Source organism: Giraffa tippelskirchi, chromosome 3, assembly GCF_054371585.1.
Source record: "Giraffa tippelskirchi isolate mGirTip1 chromosome 3, T2T-mGirTip1v1.2.pri, whole genome shotgun sequence".
Lineage (NCBI taxonomy): Eukaryota > Metazoa > Chordata > Mammalia > Artiodactyla > Giraffidae > Giraffa > Giraffa tippelskirchi.
The window spans coordinates 30374750-30394606 of NC_137277.1; the positions used below are offsets into that span (position 1 = coordinate 30374750).

A 19857-nucleotide genomic window follows, 5' to 3' on the forward strand; every position below is an offset into this window, starting at 1 on the left:
TGCTTTTGAACTGTGGTGTTGGAGAAGACTCTCATGAGTCCCTTGGACTGCAAAGAGATCCAACCACTCCATCTTAAAGAAGATCAGTCCTGAGTGTTCATTGGAAGGACTGATGTTGAAGCTGAAACTCCAATACTTTGGCCACCTGATGTGAAGAACTGACTCATTTGAAAAAACCCTGATACTGGGGAAGATTGAAGGTGGGAGAAGGGGACAACAGAGGATGAGATAGTTGGATAGCATCATCAACTCTGTGGACATGAGTCTGGGTAAACTCCAGGAGTTGGTGATGGACATGGAGGCCTGGTGTGCTGTGGTCCATGGGGTTGCAAAGAGTTGGACATGACTGAGCGACTGAACTGAATTCAACTGAAACATGTTTTTTTAATAATGTATAATTTTCTGCAGAGAGGACTTGCACATTTTTTGGGGGATTTATTTATTGACTTTTGCATTTTTGAAGTAATTGTAAACAGTAACATTTCAGACATTTGTTTCTGGCTGGTATTTAGAAGTAGTATGTTGTCTTTGCCTTGCTAAACTCGCTAATTCTAATAGTTTATTTTTAGATTCACTTGGGTACTACAGATAGAGTCTTCCCTCTGTGTCCTTGGGGGATTGTTCCAGGACCCTTTGAGGGTATCAAAGTCCATGGATGCTCAAATCCCTTACAGTTGGCCCCATATATGCAGGCTCAGCACCCATAGCTCCAGGGGGCAACAGTCCACTAATTACAAGCACCGGTTTTAGAATCAAATTGACTTGCTTTTGAATTCTAACCTCAGCATTTGCCAACTGCAGGGCTTTGAGACAGTTGCTTCGTGTTTCTGAGGCTCATTACTCCCTTTACAGAATGGGGACACCATGTCATAGGTGGACAGCGATAAAAAATGAATGGCGTGAAGTGTGTCCCTCTGGTGGCAGTGCTGGCCCTCCCGGGTCTCCATTTACATTATTCCCATCCCTGTCCCCACGTCCACCTTCCCCATGAACTCTGTAGCTCTCCCAGTTCTGGCTTTCACCCCATCATTTTATGGAATCAACCTCATACATGCTCCTAGTGTCAATGTCAACGGATTCATTTGGTCCTTGAGTTTCTTGACACCTCTGTGGCCTTCACATGTCCATGTCCATGACATCTTTTTTCTGACATCAAATGTGTAGCTTCTGACACCAACTGATTCTCCCCTCCTCTACCACCAGCTGGGTGCCTACGCGTGGATTCAATTCAGATTCTGTCTACCCGGAGAGCGTCAGATAGAGGGCTCAGTCTCACAAGACTGCCCCTATTTCAATTCAAGTCCCAAGGGCCTCCTCTACTTCTCACTGGCTATAAATTTGGGGGTTCCCATCACCCCTTCCTCACATTTGCTCAGTTGCTAGAATAACTCACAGAACTCAAGAAATGCTTTACTGTTACTTTACAGGAAATGTTCACCAGGGTATTGTAGAGGATATAGTTCAGGAACAGCCAAATGGAGCAGATGGAGTTTGGTGACATGCAGTTGTTCAGTTGCTCAGTTGTGTCTGACTCTTTGCGACCCCATGAACTATAGCACGCCAGGCTTCCCTGTCCTTCACCATCTCCCGGCGTTTGCTCAAACTCATGTCCATTGAGTTGATGATGCCATCCAACCATCTCATCCTCTGTCACCCCTTTCCTCCTCCTGCCTTCAATCTTTCCCAGCATCAAGGTCTTTTCCAATGAGTGGGCTCTTCGCATCAGGTGGTCAAAGTATTGGAGCTTCAGCTTCAGCGTCAGTCCTTCCAATGAATATTCAGCGTCATTTGCCAAAGGGACAAATGAGATTTTACTTCCTTGGTCAGTACTTTTCTTTACAGATCAGCTGAGTCAGGGAGTCTGGCTGTATCCTTTCCTCGTCGCCCTTTGAGTACTAGGTGAGGAGGGAGCCCCGGCAACAGCAGGGCCTCCGAGCAGAGCTGTGATGCGCCCAGGGCCGGCAGCTGCTGCAAGTGCCAAGAAATCTCACTGTTTTCTTGCCCACCTCTCGGCTTCAAAGTAGAGTTTCAGAAACCACCCGTCAAGGGTGACCACACTGAGGTGGAAAAAGTGTTTCTGAAACTGGAGTCAAAAATTTCCACTGACACCAGAGTTTGGCACGGCAGGTCTTAGTCCAGGCGACATTCACACTGTTTCTGTGACTTCCTGGAAGCCAACATGAGCCTCTCAGCCTTTCTCTGCTATCCGGTGGGGAGATGGCAGAGGACAGCTCTCCTGTGCACCAGCATCACCTGGCAGGCTTGTTGAACTCAGGTTCCAGCCTCATGCCAGAGTTTCCAATGCAGCAGGCCAGGGCGGACCAGAGAAAACGCATTGCCAACAAGCTGCCAGGTGACGCTGAGGCTGGTCCCCGGACCACCTTGGTGACCTCTGGTCCGGGTCATACGCTTGCTGAGAGCAGGGAAGTGCCAGTGGGAGTCATCAGTGTGTGTGTGCTCAGTCGTGTCCAACCCTTGACTACGCTGTGGACTGTATGCCATACTCCTCTGTCTGTGGGATTTCCCAGGAAAGAATACTGGTTGCCATGCCCTCCTCCAAGGGATCTTCCCAACCCAGGGATCGAAACTGAGTCTCTTATGTCTCCTGAATTGGCAGGTGGTTTCTTTACCACTATTGCCACCTGGGAAGCCCAGTGGGAGGCATCAATAAGTCCACCTAAATACACCCTCTGTGCATCCTTTGGGGCCAAGGATGGGGTGAGAGCCGTGGTGAGGGTCAGGGCCCACAGGGTGGCTGTGCAGCTCTGTTGCTGCCCCGAAACTGCCTGGCAGCCCCACTGGAGGTCCTGAGGCAAAGCAGCCGTCCTTGGGCTCTGTCTGCATCCTCTCCTTGAAGTCTTCCTGACTTGCAGGGTTCCTCCTGAACTGTGACTGTCAGAAACTGTCCACAGTTCCGGTCAGGCCTACTTGTTGGCAGGGGCACTTTAGGCAGAGGGATGCCGTGACCCAAAGAGACCTTCCTGGGACCCCCACATAGCCCCAGGAAAAGCCAGCCCCTCGTCTCCCCGCCCCAGGGCCGGAGGACACAGGGTGGGGCTGGGCCCGTGGCTCCATCAAAGCCAGGTGGATGCTGGCGGTCACAGCGTGCCGGGCACTCACGGCTCCTGGTTGCAGGCTCTGTGTCCCCACTGCATACACAGAGCCTCCTTTCTTCCTCTAGGAGAAGCCACTCTTTCATGGGTGGTACAGTTGAAGGAAGTGGAAAGTCCCAGACAGAGCTTACGAGCCCCTTCTGGGTCCCTTTACCTCTTCTGGCCCCTCCCAAGAACAGGGAGGAGCGGCCTCTGCAGGTGGGCAGGGTCCTGCCTAGAAACAGGGTTTCTGGAGCTGAGGCTGGGATCGAGGGAGGGAAGGGGGAAGCCCCAGACCCAGGCTCTGGGCTGGACTACAGCCCTGGCCTGCCCCCCTGCCGCGGCCCAGGAGAGCCGTGCTGAGAAGCTGCCGATCTCCACCCCGCCGGCTCCACATTCCTGGATGCTGAGGGAGGGATCCCAGTGTTTACTCTGAACAATGTTTTCCTCTGTCTGAACTGACTGGGCGTTAAATTCTTCCAGATTTCTGGCTCCACGTCGTAACTCCAACAGGAGAGAAACAGGTTTACGGCAGTTGGCAAGGGTGGGAATGCAGGGTACGTCCCTGTACCTCGTGCGTCTAGAATTTCCATGGGTGGATGGAAAGACTGCTGGCTGTTTGGTGGTGGTGGGGGGGGGCTCGCCCCGGCTTTGCACCCTGCCTTTCACATTTCCCACCCTAGAGGGCAAAATGAGCTTTCTCGTCTGGACCCGGGCAGAAAGGGGGCTGAGTGCTGAAGGTCAGGGCTTACTGTGCTTTCTTGGTTGCGATCAACTCAGAAGTTGGGCTCACATGGAACTCATTTGGTGGGGTGCTGGGAAGCTGGCGTGCATCCTGGGTCCTGGGCTGCTGTGTGAAGAGGAGGTCAGAACTGGAGAGAGAGAGAGGAAAAAAAAGCAACAATCCTATTTTCACAGAGAAAACTAGTGACATGAGGGCTAGACTGTTGGGCCAGAAAGTCCCCAACATAGCTGGTTGGGTCTCAGAACCATGCCGGTCAGTGCCTGGGATGATCTGTGACTGTTACTGTCCTTTAATGGGATGTCTTTTAGCAGGATGACCACACAACGGCGCCACGGAGACCCTCTTCTCTTTATTAACGATCTAGAGACCTTTGGGAAACCAGTGGGATCAATTCAAAGATAAAGGCACCCTTCCCTTTGAACACAATAGCCTGGTTCCTGGTGTTTTCTCGGTGGTGATTTGCTCTCTGTGGGGTCCTGGGTGAAGCCTCAGCCTTGGGGGCAGGTGCCCTTCAGCCGTTTGAATAGGAACAGCCTAGATCCACATCAGGCGGGGGGCAGATAGTGGCCTTGAAATCCCTGGTTTTCTTATCCTGTGCTCTCAGACCCTGAAAACCTGCTCATGAATCCCTTTCATGGTGTGTGTGTGTGCATGCCTGTGTGAGTGCACACATGCCCTCGTGCACACACAGCAGGAGAGAAAGGTGGGTGGCCAGCCACCCAGATCCAGAGCCCAAACAGCATTTATGTAGTGGAGGGGGTGGATGGGTAAAATAATTGTGTGATAGAACTTGACTTTATAATCTGGCTGCTTTCACAAAGCCATTTTGATGCCAAAGTCATTTTTACTTGGTCTTAAACAACTAAAGCTACAGCTTTCTGAACCTCTCAAGGAACATGTGAAGAAAGCACCCTGGCATCATCTCTGAGCCCCACCTCCACCCCTTCCCACCCCTCCCTGTCCCCTCTCTGCCTTGACCCCTCCAGCCACAGCAGTGTGTCCACAGCGTCGAGATGGCCTTGTTGAAACTGGCTTTGTTAGACGATGGCCTCATTTCTGTGGTGTTTGATAGCCATGAATTCTTTATGTACACATGTTCCCTTGTAGCAGGAGTTGCATTGTTCCCCAGAGATGGGAGCAGACCGGAAGGAGGAACCGTGTAGGGGAATTACCCTCATGGTTGGCAGAGTCCCTGTCTCTGTTCAGGAGTAGGATCCTTCCTTGGCAAGTCTGATATGGGCCTTGTATCAGTTACTTCTTGCTGTGTAACAAATACCCCCAAATTTAGTTCCTTAAAACACAAATGTACCTCCCAGTCTCCATGGGTTGAGAATCTGAGTGGGACTTAACTGTGCCTCTGTCTCCAGACCTCTCTGTGGGGGACAGTTGTGGTTTTGGCTGGGGCTGTGGTCCCACTTGAGAGGCTAACTGGGGAGGGTGCCTACCCAAGCTCACTTGCTTGGTTATTGGCAAAATCAAGTTCCTCACAGGTTGTGAAACTAAGGGCCTCAGTTCCTTGCTGGCTAGAAACATCCCTAGCCATTAGCTTCCCCCTAGGGTGGCTTATAATAGGGTTTCCCGCTGATGTACAGAGACAAAGTGAGACAGACAAAGACAGAGACAGAGGGTGAGTTCAAGCAGGAAGCCAAGGTTTCTGTGTAACCTAATCGCCATGTAATGCCCCATCACTTTGATCACATTCTATCTGTTAGAAAGGAGACATTAGATGTGGGAGGGTGGGTTTCAGAGGATGTGAATTCTGGTGGGCAGAGGATCTTTGGGGGCCTTCTGGGAGGCTGCCTGCCAAGGCTTCTGGGCCCAGTTCTGTTCAGTCTGTTCAGCCTGTGGGCCCTGGCATCCCAGTGGTTCTGATAAGCCCATGGCTGGGAGAGGCAGAGATAAACTAGTTCTACGGTCACCAGAGAGTAAGACACAATGTTCTGAAGACCACCTGGGGGCTGGTGATTCTGAGCTCCTGAACTGGTTACACTTGCCCTCCATTCTCTCCCCTTGTCCCGCCTCCACCCTCTGCTCTCTCTGGAATTCATCTAGTTCTTGTCTTGGGTGCCCATGTTACGTCATCATCTTGCTACCCACATGCGCCCCAGTCACACATCAGAGAGGTATGTTCATGCCATTAGTTCAGGCTTCCTGATCTTCTCTACAAAAGCAGACAGTTAGAACTTACTGATCATGATGTCCTTCTTCCTGAATCAACTGGATCAGAGTAACATCCGTGGGACAGGGTGTTTCTCACGGAGAAACTGAAATTTGGAAGGACCGAGTAACCTGCTTAAGACTGGACCTAAGATGCAGAGCTGGATCTGAGAACTCTCCTCCAGCCCACATCCCCTTTAAGCTGCTCACATACCCAAGTCTCCAGATTGTTTCCAGCAGGAATCTGGCGAGACTTTTTGGCCCCGGTTTGCTCATGAAGTCATTGCAGGCAGGCTGGAGCTGCGGTGGCCTGAGGAGAAGAGAAATGGGGTCAGCTGGGACCAGGGGTGTTGAAGCTGAGGGTCACCCAGAGGCATGCCTGGGAACATCGGGGAGTTGCACAGGGCATGTGTGTGCATGTGTGCATGTGCACATGTGTGTGTGTAGGTCATAGACCCCCCCTTTCACCTTGGGGATCAGGGCCGTGCACATATCTGTAAATTTGGACTCGAGTGACTGCAGGTCGACTGGGATGCCTCAGACCTGCTGGGCTCGGGTCACCTCCAGAGGGTGTCCTTTCTGCAAGCAGATAATATAAGCAGGGCTGCTGGGACCTGAAGAGTGGCGTTGATGTGGGGGATGGATGAGACTTGGGGACGGAAGTGTGCCCCCCTCCCGTAGCCCATCCTGTCATCTCTCCCTGCTCCAGCCTCTTCCTGGATGTCACAGTCCTGCATGACAGTCACCCAAGGAGTGTGAGGACAGTCCAACCTGGGCTCCCACCTGTTTCACATAACGCACCTCACGACAGAGCCGTCAAGACCAGAGAAATCCTGTTACTGCCCGTGTTTACAGACGAGGTCATCGAGCCTCGGGAAGTTTAAGTATCCCACTGCAGGTCACACATCTGGGCAGCAGCTGGCCTGTCCTGCGCTCATGCTCTTAATTGTATATGCTGTGCTGTGCTTAGTCGCTCAGTCATGTCTGACTATTCGTGACTCCGTGGACTGTAGTCTAACAGGCTCCTGTCCATGGGGATTCTCCAGGAAGGAATACTGGAGTAGGTTGCCATGCCCTCCTCCAGGGGATCTTGCCAACCCAAGGATCGAACTCAGGTCTCCAGCATTGCAGGCAGATTCTTTACCATCTGAGCCACCAGGGAAGCCCACGAATACTAGAGTGGGTAGCCTATCCCTTCTCCAGAAATCTTCCCTACCCAGGGGTCGAAATGGAGTCTCCTGCATTGCAGGCAGATTCTTTACCAACTGAGCTACCAGGGAAGCCCCTTCATTGTATACTTTACTCCAAACAACTGTTTCATATGCATCTTTGTCCCGTTAGGCACATTCTCATATGTTGCCTCCTGGAGATGTTGAAATACAAACACAGTTAGATCACAGAAACACTGTGGGAGCACCGAGGAGAGAGCTGGTTCTCATGCAGGGCTGCACGAGGGGGGGTCTGCAAGGTTGGGCCTCTGTCAGGAGAGGATGTCCCCCCGACACAGACCGTGGAGGGCCCGTTCCCGGAGAGTAAAAGTGTTCCATGCACCCCTCCACTGTGCCAAGGAGAGACACATTAAAACCCTTGTTGAATTGGATTTCTGACTCAACAAAAACTCCTTTTGTCAGAATCTCAGAACTTCCTGGCACGTGACCCGCACATATTTCCTATGTGGTAATGGGTCGCTGTGGACTGTTTGTATATCTGTGCCTAGAAAAATTTGTTTAAAATGAGTAACTCAGTATTTCTCTTCAATTTCAAAGACCCCTTTCTTGACCTTTGGGTACTCGATCTTTGCTATTTTCTCTTTTAACTGCAGGCAAGTTTTCCTGCATATTCAGCTGTCCATTTCCCCTAGAGCATCCATGGTAGTTACATGAAAGTGTATTTTACCAGTTTACCTTCCTCATTCTGTGTTTTTCAGAAACCTCTTGAAATGAGCCACCCCAAAGACTTTCAGAAGCTTCCATGCTGGAGAAACAGGAACCACAGACGGTCAGAGCAAGGTGAGCAAACCTGGGGAGAGAGACCCCAATACCAAGTAATGCGCAATGGGACAAAGGGCCCTGGTAGACCAGGCACAGATAAGACTCTTGAGAGAAGAGGGCAGGGCAGGTATAAGCCCCATGGGGGCGCTGATTGGCCTCCCAAAAGAAGAGTCATTGAAACAGTCCTGGAAGGAGAGATGAAGGGGCATCTGAATTTATCATTGTTCTGAGGGAATAAAAGGCCACTCCATCTTCTAAGAGCAGATGGGTGACCCCCCAGGGCCGCATCTAGTAGCAGTGACATCCGTCACGTATGGTGGGCATGCAGGGGACGGAGCGCATGTTGGACCAGACGGGAAAGGAAATAGCTTCCGAGGAAAAGCGGGGTTGGAATTCAGTCTGTTCAGGCCCTGTGGTTTTCTGTGTGAGACAGGGTTTCAGTGAAGCCTGAATCCTAGACTTGGTGGCTTCAAGCCAGTGTCTTGGGCTCATTTCTGGGCAGGGCTTCCCAGGTGGCACTAGTGGTATATCCTCCTCCCCTCACTCTGGCGCTTTGCAGGAGACATAAGAGATGCAAGTTCGATTCCTAGGTCGGGAAGATCCCTTGGAGAAAGGCATGGCAATCCACTCCAGTATTCTTACCTGGAGAATCCCGTGGACAGAGGAGCCTGGTGGACTACGGTCTATGGGGTTGCAAAGAGTCGAACACGACTGAAGCGATTTGACACACATGCATGTATATGTATATGTATATGTATATGTATATGTATATGTATATGTATATGCTGTGTAGTTGTTCAGTCGTATACAACTCTTTGAGACCCGAGGGACTGTAACCCGTGAGGCTCCTCTATCCATGGGATTTCCCAGGCAAGAATACTGGGGTGAGCTTCCAGTTCCTTCTCCAAGGGATCTTCCTGACCCAAGGATCGAACCCCTCTCTCCTGCATTGACAGGCAGATTCTTTACCACTCTGCAACCAGGGAAGCCCATAGGTTATGTGTATGTTGGGATAACTGACCCCTAAAGAAGGTGGCCACATTAGCTCTTTGCTTCCAGGTGGAGTCTCAAATGCAATCACCTTTTTTTTTTTTTTTAAAAAAAAAGCAAGATAGGGATTTTAATATGATTAAAGCGAAGTTAAAAAAAAAATCAGGTGAAACATGGCCTTATAAAAATCTTCCAATTAAGAAAAATATACAGGTAAACAGTCAAAAAAATCAAATTAATATTGTATAAGTATACATAAATAATATTTTGCTCATCATTATTATCTAAAATATTAACTTTTGAAAAAGAAAGCATTATTTCTAGGATTTGCTTGATATTTATAATTTTTTTCTTAAAGATATTTTAAATGTAAGTAATATATGCCAGGTTGAAAATTCACAGTGTTCATTAAGGATGAAATGAAATTTGATTTCCCTCTTTCACTCTCTGGTCCCCTGGTCCCTGACTTGAAAGGTAATCAATGTTAGCTGTTAGCAAGTCACCATCTTTAAAGCAAACCCTGGCCCCGGTTCCTGGTGCTTTGAACACTGTAGAATCGGGTGGTGGGGCCCACTGATTGCGCCCGCCCTGGAGATGCCTGTCTGTCCTATTGTTCTAGTGGAGCAGGGCTTCCTCTCTCTGATTGATTACACTCTGCAAAGCCACATGTTTTCATGGTCCCTTTACTCCTGAGCCAGCTGTCAGGCAGAGAGAAGGTCTCTGGGCACACACTGCTTCACGCCTTTCATGTCTGATTTCCTGAGTACGAAAAGGCAGGGCTGGTTCCTGCTGCCTGTCTTTTCATCTTTCCTAGCCGTCTTGCCTGTCGGTGTACCCCGCCACCGAAAATGTCCACGGAAGGAAAAGGTTGAACAGTGCTCCTCTGATTGTGCCTGTTTGGCTCATTTTGGAAATTTTATTTAAAAATTTGAACCTTGATCTCTAGACAGTATGGCCATGGGTGCTGTTTGCTGAATGAGTCTTCATATTACATTTAAATTGGGAATTTTACTATTTATCATTGAACAGTCCTCAGATAAATATGAAATTTAGATTCGTAGTTTTACCCAAGGCTCAGTTCTGCTTCCTGCAGCACATCTGTCAAGTGTTTATTCTGCCAACTCAGCATCATGGTTCATAGGCAGAAACCCTGCAGCCTGTGTGAGCTGCACCCAGACAGGAAGGTGGGCCCGAGTAGAGGCGCACATCACTCGGGACTTGAACTCCTCAGGACCCACTGCCTGTCACCCAGCGGTCCATCAGGACTCAGCACAACCATCTTCTCTTCTCGAACCTGTTTCATGCTTTCCCACTCTGACCTGGGTTGAGTTGGGAAGCTTGTGGTCTGGCTTCTCAGTGGGCCGGGTGCTCCTTGAACCGAAGCTCCAGGCCTGGTGCATAGTGACAGTGGACCGCGCCCACCCCCACCCCCCACCCCCCACCCCTCCCCGCAGGCCATCTGCAGAGTGGCTGAAGGGACTGCTTCTGGTCTCTGCAGGAACTTCTCTTCTTTTATTTCTGATGACTCGGATGACATGGGCCAGTTGTGTTTGATCTGTTATGGGCATGGGAGACAAACGTGCTTTGTGGACCCTTGGCACTGCGAAGGGTAGACCCCTTCCCCCCACCCCCCGAAAGCAAGAGATGAACATGAAGAATCTACTGTGGATTCTCAGGGAGGGTGGGACCCACACCTCTTAGAAGTGCTGTGTTTGGGGCTCAGTATGGATTTGGTGAACACCTACACCCGTGCATGAACTGATGTGCGTGGCAGTGGGCACTTCAACTCTGCTTCCACTTCTGTGTCCCTCAAAGTCCGTGTATAATCATTAGAGAACATGGATGTACAGAAGCATCTTCAAGAAGCAGCGTGTCCCCCTTCTCCCTCCTGCCACTGTGATGAGTCAGTGATGCCAGGCCTGTGTCAGAAGATGGGCACTTCGATGAGGCTCCTGTCTCCTGCCCCAGGGTGGTGCCCACCCCCCTCATCTCCTGCCCTGGAAAGGGGCGTGGTTTCTATCAGGATCAGCTGACAGCTACCAAATCTGCCCATCGTGTACAAGTAGGCCTTTTAGCAGAGCTCAGTAATGGGCTTGTTTCTCCTCTCTTGGAGTAGGCGTGTGTTTGAGGTTGAGAAGGTGGCCAGCAAGTTGTCTCATAGGGAGGGGGGAGGGGAGGCCAGCTTGCTCCTCCCCACCCCTGTCCCCTCTGTCTTAGCTCTGGAATTCTCAGGGCTTCCCAGTATCATATCAGAATCTCCTGGGTGCCCCCTGGAGCCTGTCAGCTCCATAGTGTTGGGTGGGGGGATGGGGCAGCGTGAAGAGGTGGAGGGAGTCTTGGTAAGTGGGCGGTGGGCTCATGGTAAGTCTGTCGGGGGGCACAGTGTTTCCCTAGGTCTGAAGTGCGGGCTGTCAGAGAGTGTTCTCAGCCTATAAGATGAGGGTCTGCTCAGGATGAAGGTCAGTGTGGGAACACCACGCGGCACCAGGCTGGTTCAGGTCTTAGAGATAAGACTCCCAGGACACTTCTGCCCTAAGTGGAAGCTTCCTTTTCAGCCCAAAATAAATGCAGAGTAACCAGAAGGCAGACAAGGAAATGGGCAGGCCAGGGAGGAGACAGGAGGTTGAGAAGGGTAAGTGCAGAGGTGAAAAGAAACTCCGCACCAGCTTCCTGCTGGGGAAAATATGGTTCTCCATCTGTGGGGGGTGGAGTGGGGGTAGGGGGGCCGAGGAGGGTCAGATGAACTCCTCAAATGGCTCAGGGAGAAGAGGGAGATGAGATGCAAGCAAGACAAGATGCCTGCAGGCTGAAGCAGAGCAGGGGGCAGGCCAAGCAGAAGGAAGGAAGCACGGGTCTACTTTCCAGGGAGCACTGGGCCCTCCATTTGGCTTGGCCCTTCCCAGCTGGCACTAGTGGTAAAGAACCCACATGCCAATGCGGGAGACATAGAGACTTGGGTTCGATCCCTGGGTCAGGAAGATCCCCTGGAGGAGGGCATGGCAACCACTCCAGTATTCTTGCCTGGAGAAACCCTATTGTTGCCTGGGAAATCCCATGGACACAGGAGTCTGGCAGGCTACAGTCCTCGGGGTCACAAAGAATCGGACATGACTGAGTGACTAACACTTTCACTTTTTCTTTTGCATTCTGTGGGGCACAGCTTGGGAAACACTGGATTAAGACACTGTCCTGCCTATCAGGGGTGTGCATACAGCACTATTTTCACAGTGTGTGTGGAGCAAACAATCTGAGTGTTTGGGGTGGATTTGTACCCGCTGATTCATCAGTCTTGCCTGGAACCCAAAAAATCCTTTTGCAGGATGGTTTCCTGAGATAAGAATGTGGCTGGTGGCCATGGACAGAGTGTGAATTAGTTCTGTATGAAAGGACCATCCTTAGCCCCCACTTTGAGACACTGGTTCTTTAATCTTCCTAATTTCAGTATTAGCAGGTGGTGGTGGGAATGCTCCACAGCCCTTACTTTAAAAAATTTTTTAAAAAGATTTTTATTTTGATGTGAAATTTTTAAAAAGTCTTTCTTGAATTTGCTACAATATTGCTTCTGTTTTATTTTTAATTTTTTTGGCTGTGAGACATGTTATAATAAAGCTCTGACCTTGGAAATGATTTACTTTATAGCTACAGTGGGATTGATGGTGGCCCTGTCGAGAGCTCCGTTCCCTGCCTTCCCCACTGGCTCCTCAATGGGGAGGGGAAAGGGGCAGAGAGTCTTGGAACTGCTCACCTGAGAGGCATTTCCTACCTGCACAAGCCAAGCCTTGTGTATGTTGCAGCTGAAAGAAAGATTTATAATCGCCATTCAGCCTCTAACAGGGCCACTAAGAGTAGATCCTCACACTGGCAGTGGCACCTGGGCGTGACTTAGACATGCACATTCTCAGGCCCCCAGAGCAGCTGGCGGACCCTGCATCCCTGGTGCAGGACTCTGCTGCTGTGTTTTCCCACCCCCACCCCCCCAGGGTTCCCATGGAGTGGCACCGCCCTGGACCATGGTTCTCAAAGCAGGGTCTCCTGGACACAGCTCCAGACTCACCCTCACGCTTGTTCAGAGCCACTCAAATTCTTAGTCCCTGGGTGTCGACAGGAGGCAGTGGGCATGCTCCCTGGGCCTTTCCAATGCTCAAGAAATGAATCTATAAAGTCATCCATTCTCCGATGTGCATTTCTGGGGCCTGGAAGTAGAAAGGAGCTGAAAAGATCGCTAAGTGGTTAATAATAAAACCTCACCAATCTTCCTTGCTGAAGATTTGAGTTGTGGCTCTGGACCTGGGCCCAGGGATGTTTTAACAACCCTCCAGGCAGATGGACAGTCAGGTTCGAGAGTCCCCAGACTGTAGTCACCATCGGATTCCCACATGCACACGGTCATGTCCGGCAGGAAGGCAGCCTTATTGCAGCCTCTGCCTGCGGGCCTGAGGTTGACTCCAGGCCACTGCCCATCTCTGCTGCCCCTTCCCCTGATAGCAGGCCGAGGGTGCTGCCAGGGAGAGGTATTCTGCCCAATGGCAGTAACGTGCTCACTTGGGCTCTGGTGGAGAAGAAGACGTGGTTTTGAAGTGGGGACATTTCTTTCTTCACCTTTTCCCTGGTCCAGCCTCAACACAGCCCCCATGCCAGCCCCCGCACTGGGTCCTCGAAAGCTGGCAGTCAGAAGGTGGAGGCCTGGAGCTGGCCTGCCCTCCCAGCATGCCCTGGGCTCAGCCCGTCTCTCCGGCTGCCGGAGGCTCCCCCTTGTCTCTGAGCCGACAGAGGCCCTTGAGCTCAGGCTCCCAGGGAGGTTGCTCATCACTTTCTTCCAGGACTCTCTGTGGGAGTCCAGGCTTACAGCTGTTTTTCTCCAAAGGTATCCAGGCCTTCACTGTGAAGAATTTGGTAAACATGGAGAGACTCGATGCAAGAAAGATGAAGATGGAAGAAGGTAAGGCTTCGCGGTGGGCAGGGTTGGCCGAGGTTGGGGGGTGGAGGGGGGCGGGGGAGACGCCGAGGTGGCTGCTCTTGTCACACTGGTGCGAGGATCTGGTGGCTTGGAGAGACAGAAGGGGCACGTCTCTGGGTAGTTTCACCTCTGTCCTGTACAGTGGATGCCCGAACCCGCAGGACCCTGAAGTTTTGCGTCTGCTTTGGGGAGGCAAAGACGGATGGACACGTCTGTGCCTGGAAGCTTGGATGCTCTTCTTCTAGAGCGAGGTGACATCACGCATCCTGTCTCCCCCAGGCACAGTGACACCCTTGCTGGGACCCGGAACCTTCCATGATGCTCTTCCTCATAGCCCTGTCTCCGAGAAGCTCTCGTTTCCCCGCAAGGGAGCCTGGGAATCACTTGAGAATCTGCCTCTTCTCTTGAGTTATAGTGCTTTTCACCGAATTCAGGCTGGAGATGGCAAGATGAACCTTTCAAGTCCCCTGCCTCTCCGACTCATATAAAAATGACCAACGGACTATAAAATTAGGACAAGTAGGCACCACCTGAGGAAACGGCGGAGGAGAAGCTGCGGGAGGGAAATTTGGAGGCCTTTCTTCTGGACCAAGTGAAGCTGCAAAGGAAAGAAAGAAGGTCTGACCTGGAAGGACTTGGTATTCAGAGAGGGATGGGCTGCTTGGCAAACTAATGGGTGGATTTTCCAGTAACACCCAAAACTTTTGGCCAGCAGCTAAAGTGAAAAACTTATGTATGTGTGAGCCCGTGAGTCTTGAGTTCAAACCCACCACCTGCTCGTTGTGCAGGATGGACGGCCTTGGGCTTGTCCTTCTCTTAAAGGGAGATGACACTATCAGGTGTAACAAGGATTAAGTGAAAAAGGCAGAGAGACTCAGCCAAGAGGTTCATAGTTGCTGTTCACTGATTACTCTATGCCAGGCACTGTGCTAAATAAAATCTTTACATACATTGCTTCTTTTAGTCCACAAGAAAGCTCTTTGGGGTTGGTCTTTTTCTAATCCCTGCTTTACACGCAAAGCAGCTGAAGTTAAGAGGAGGTCAGAGACTTGCTCGAGATTCACAGATAAGAAGAGGGGGTGGAGAATGAATCTGAACTCAGATAGTCCAAGTGCAAAGCCCATGCTTTCAATCCCTGAGCTACACTGTTACAAGTCCTTGACTTATATTACTTTATTTCATCCTTCCTATAGCCTTATGGTAACCATTTTTACTGGTGAAATGACACAGGTTTATAGGTTAAACAGTTTGATGTATGCAAGATTTGAAACCAAGCCTGCTGGACTCCAAGTTCCCGCTCTTGACCACTCTTTTCCTTAATTAATATACTCTGTGGAGTGTCATTCTGTCTCCCAACTTTACAGATTTTCCAGTAAAGTTCCCCCTACCTCAGGCACCCAAAATTTCTGGCCAGCAACTAGAGTGAGAAGCTTATGGATGTGTGAGCCCGGTAGACTTGAGTTCAAGCCCACCATTTTATTCCCACTGAATATAGGGGGTGGAAGGGCTCTCATGCCTGATGGGGAGAAATCCAAACTCTGATTCCTCTGACCCCTAAAGAATGGAACCATTGCCGCGAGTGGCTCTAAATCACCCGTGTTTCTCTTGCCAGTAGAACTCACTGAGAACATCGGGCTCCCGGTGAATCTGCTTGAGAAACACAACCCGTGGCCGGCCTATGTCACATACACCTCCCCAATAGTGAAGAGACTCATCGAGAAGAGCAAGGCCAGAGAGCTGGAGTGCTTGCAAACGGTGGAGGAGAGTCGGCGGGTAGGCAAGCAGAGCAAGCCAGCCAGCCTTATCCAGCTGAAGAGGAGAAAGTCCTCCAAGTCCTTGGGTACCACCACCTTCAAGGACCTGAGGTCCGAGACCATGCTGTCTGTGTGGGGTCCCCTCTCCATGTCGGCCATGGGGCCCCCGGGGGTCCCAGAGCCCCTCCACCTGCACGCGGACTCCAGGGTGAGTCCCACCGCCAGCTACAACAAGATCATCTTTGCCCGGGCGCCCACTGTGAGGACGCTCCCTTACATGGCCAGACTGCCGTCGGAAATGTTTTGCCTCTAGCCAGAGTCCCCGCAGCCAACCCCTGAGCTTGAATGGCAATTAAGCGCCATTTGCCACACATTGTGTGGCAGCCCTTGCATTGGAACTCACCCCTGCTGTTGCAGAGGTTGGCTGAGATCAACCCCATGGGATGGGGGCCATGGGTGGGCGGGTGCGCCCCTTCTGGCAGTGCAGTTAAGTGGGCCTGGGAATGCCAGGCTCCAGTTCCTGGTGTAGATGCTTAGGACCCAGCTGGGGGTGAATCAGTTCTGGTCCAGGCAGCAGACAGAAGCCACACCAGAGATTCTTTCTATTAATAGAAAGAATCCCTAAGCAGGCCACTGAAAAGGCAGGAAGAGGGTTCAGAGGGTGTGGATGGAGAGGCATGTGCAGGAAGCAGTCTGGGGCATGCACCCAGGGAAGATGCAAATATATTAAGTTAGACGCTTGGTGACGGGCAGGTGGGCTGATCTCTGATTCCTGAGGTGGACTAACGAATGCTTCCCAGCAGACGCTGGTGTCCTGAGCTTGGAGGACAACCCTGTGGGGTGGCACCCCCACCTCTTGGCTTATGGATCCCCCAAGCTTGGTTCCAATAGTGTTGGGGAAGCCCAAGAGGGACTCAGATGTTTCTGGAAGGAGTTGACACCACCCAAGTGAACGAGTATTGCTGAGGACAGGAAGCCAGCAGGAACCAAATCTGGAGCGAGTCCCTTCTTCCTCCTCCAGCCTTGACGCTCCCTCTGGCTCTCCCGATAGGCAGAGCCTAACCGGGAGGGAAGTAGAAATGTGATTTACAGTAACCCAAAGCCTGCCTCTTGAAGCAAAGTGTGAAAGGATGGACTTGGAGCCAGAGAATTAAGCTTGAGTCCCTGCTCCAAGAGATCCCACCTTGCGCTTCCACTTGGTTCCTGAACCTGTATTGGGAGGTTTCTTCCTTGGGGGTGCTTACAAAGCGGCTTTGGGGGTCCAAGTGTCCACTGCTGAGAGATGGGGGATTCTGTCCCCTGAACTTCCCTGAGGCTTGTGGAGCAGAGCTGGCGGGGAGACAGCTCTGGCTGGACCCCGGCTGTGCTTTGTCAGACAGCTGGAATCGGTCCACCCATGCTCGGGCTATTCCCAGCTGGCCTCAGAGCAAAAGATGCTGTCCTCAGTCTGGAGGCAGACACACTATGTGTTTAGTCACAGAGGGGACCCAATGTGACAGGCAGACCACCCAGTCTCAGGTTTGGGGCTCTTCCACTGAGCGTGGCTTCACTGATCTCATCTCTCTTCTTTGCCTCACCCAAGTGTCTGTGCTTGAGTTTGTGAAACGGTTAATACTCACCCAGCTTCTCACAGAGACACAGAAGATGCAATGAGTTAGTTGTTGGAAAAGATGGAAGCTGCCCTGCGAATGTGCCCTCTCCACCCAGGAGCCCTGCACAAACACTTGGCTGCACTCTGGCTGCCGTGAGCTGTGTAGAGAGCTGCACAAGTTAGGAGCTCCAGATCCATTCCTGGGTCCGCAGCTCTTGGCCAGAATGAATTCTTACAAAAATAATGTGATTTACAGTGAATCTGAATGACTGTCTTTTGGGTCATTTACAGACATGCAGGCAGATGATAAATTCCTAACAAAAATTTTTCTCTTCTCTATCCCTTTATGGGAATTTATAGCTAGAGTATACTTGGGAAATGATGGATTATAGATTTTCATTGTGTCAATGTTTGCAGGGGTTTGGGCTGATTTCTTTACATTCCTTTGAAGGGAGAGTTGTTACATAGTGTTTTGTTTTGTTTTTGGTGGCTGTTGCTTTTTAAATTTCTAGGTGTTTCACAGTTTTTACAAATATATACTCTCTAAATTAATGGTTGTTTTATAGATAACATTGCTTAGATTAATTTAATTCTCAGTCTGTTATAACATACAAGCAGGAGCTAAGCACACCAGCACCTTACGCTGTGATGAGAATGGCTTGTGTCTGTGGCTGCAGTCCAGTCGCGTTGCCTTCTGGGGCTGTTTTAAGAAAGAAAAACTCTTAATTGCTTTGAAAGGGAGGAGTCTGTTCAAGGCCAAACTGGGTTCATAGGTCCAGCCACTTCAAGGACTTGACCATGTTGGCTTGAGGACCACGGGGGCTGCCGGGAAGGTGTTCTGAGGAGGCAGCTGGTGGACAGAGTAGCTGGACTGAAGAAGGAATTCATAGGGCCTGGACTCCATCTTAGGCCTGTTTGTGCTGATTATGCTCGGCCACCTCTCTAATGGACTCTGAACTCTGTGCTTAGTGCCTGTGGAAATGACAATAGAAGGATAAGACCCCCTCCGGACAGGTCATAAATTCTTATCTGTAACCTCAGGCTTATTGATTATTGACTGTTTGGAAAGTAACCTCAGGCTTATTGATTATTGACTGTTTGAACACATAACACATGAATGATGGAGTTATTGTGATTGTATTTACCTTTCTTTTGTTTATGTAAGTCACAAGGGAGTTGGGTGGTGGGTTCAGACACCTATACATGGGGTATAAAAGATTTTCACAAATGCTGGTCTGGGTCCTTGGCTAAGAGGATACTCTGCCTTGGGCCCGCTGGTGTAATAAACTGCACTTCACTATCTGCATCGTCCTTCTGAGTGAGCTTGTTTCCCGGAACGCGTGGCTATAACAGGACCAGTGATGAAGCCTCTGTCACTGGAGGAAGGAGGGTGACCCTGAGGTATCGAAGCGGCTGTTGCTTAAATTTGTCTCCAGGACCAGATGCCTGACTGCATGGAGGTGGGGACCCTGGAGGTGGACTCTTGCTAAAATCCTGGGAGGCCCTGAAGTAACAACGAAAAGTCGGGGAGAGACTTCTTGATGTCACAAGGCACCCACGTGCAGGCTCCCCGCCCTGGGCGTGGACGCGGAGCTGTGGGCCTGAAGAGCCCAGCGGATGCTTGGCGGGACTGGACTGGCTTTGTTCATGAAGCTGGGAGACTTCCCCGTGCTCCCAGGGCCAGCAAGCAGCCTTCCAGCGGCCTGGAGTCAGCCCAGCGGGCGGGGCTTGGAGCGGAATGTGGATTCTTCCGAGTGCAACCTCAGCTGCCTTTGAGTGGAGGGCCCGGGGGAGCTCAGGTTCCTCTGGATGTGCTGGACTCAGCCCTGGGAGTCCACAGCCCGTAGCCGCTGCCTCTTTATCTCCATAGCATCTGGAAAGTTCTGTTTGGCAGGGGAGCTGTTTTGTCTCCCTACTCTGGTTTGTGTGTGAAACACCAAAGAGTATCTTTTGTTAGCCCTTCTGTGCTGCTCTGTAACTAAGGACCCCTCTGCCTCTGACACGTTGAGTAGCTGTTTTTGAGCAAATTCTCTGGCTCCCATGAACGATATGGTTTTTGTCTGTTTGCAGATTCCACAGTTGATGTTTAAATAGTTGACGATTACCTTCAGCTGAGTCTGTGGTCCTTGCCATTCAGGGGTCGGGAGGGGTGGGGGTAGGGAAGGTGGGCTGTAAGGACGGACGATCTGGCAATTCCTAGAGCTGGTGTGTGCCAGCCAGATGCTTGGGGGTGACCCAGGGATCCTCCAATTGGAAAAGGAGGCTAGGGCGGGGCCTAAGGCCAGGGGCTCGGTGGAGCCATGGACTTGACTGACAGCGCGTGTTATTACAAATTCTTCTGGTCCATTAGGGGGCCTGAGGGCCTCGTGTGGGAGGCACAAATGCCTCACAGTCCCCTTAGTCTTTTTTTCAGGACAGAGATAAAATAATGGGCCCCCTGAGGTAGGGGTTTGGACCCCTGGGCTTTGGTGGGGGCCCTGGGAGGGAGAGCGGACACAGCCCAGGAATCCCAATCAAGAGCCAGCACCAGGAGACGGAAAGCCAGCAGCAGGAACCCCAGCCCTGCAGCCTCACTCCCGT

At 51.1% G+C, this 19857-nt stretch overlaps 1 protein-coding gene across 18 annotated transcripts in view; it reads left to right on the plus strand.

Annotated features, from left to right (window-relative positions):
- CDRT4 (CMT1A duplicated region transcript 4) overlaps positions 1 to 19857 on the plus strand; it is a 37639-nt gene that overhangs the window by 6825 nt on the left and 10957 nt on the right. For 3 of the 18 annotated variants that reach the window (XR_014080533.1, XR_014080532.1, XM_081583918.1), the window contains exons 2-4: positions 7922 to 8003; positions 13840 to 13914; positions 15545 to 15894. Coding sequence is in view for 13 of the 18 variants with exons in the window: in XM_081583918.1 (XP_081440044.1) it covers positions 7934 to 8003; positions 13840 to 13914; positions 15545 to 15894 (495 nt within the window). In the remaining 5 variants the exon portion in view is untranslated. Of the gene's footprint in view, positions 1 to 7921; positions 8004 to 13839; positions 13915 to 15544; positions 18580 to 18713; positions 19388 to 19857 lie in introns of those variants that run through there. The other 15 variants (XR_014080534.1, XR_014080535.1, XR_014080536.1 and 12 more) reach the window with 13 other exon arrangements.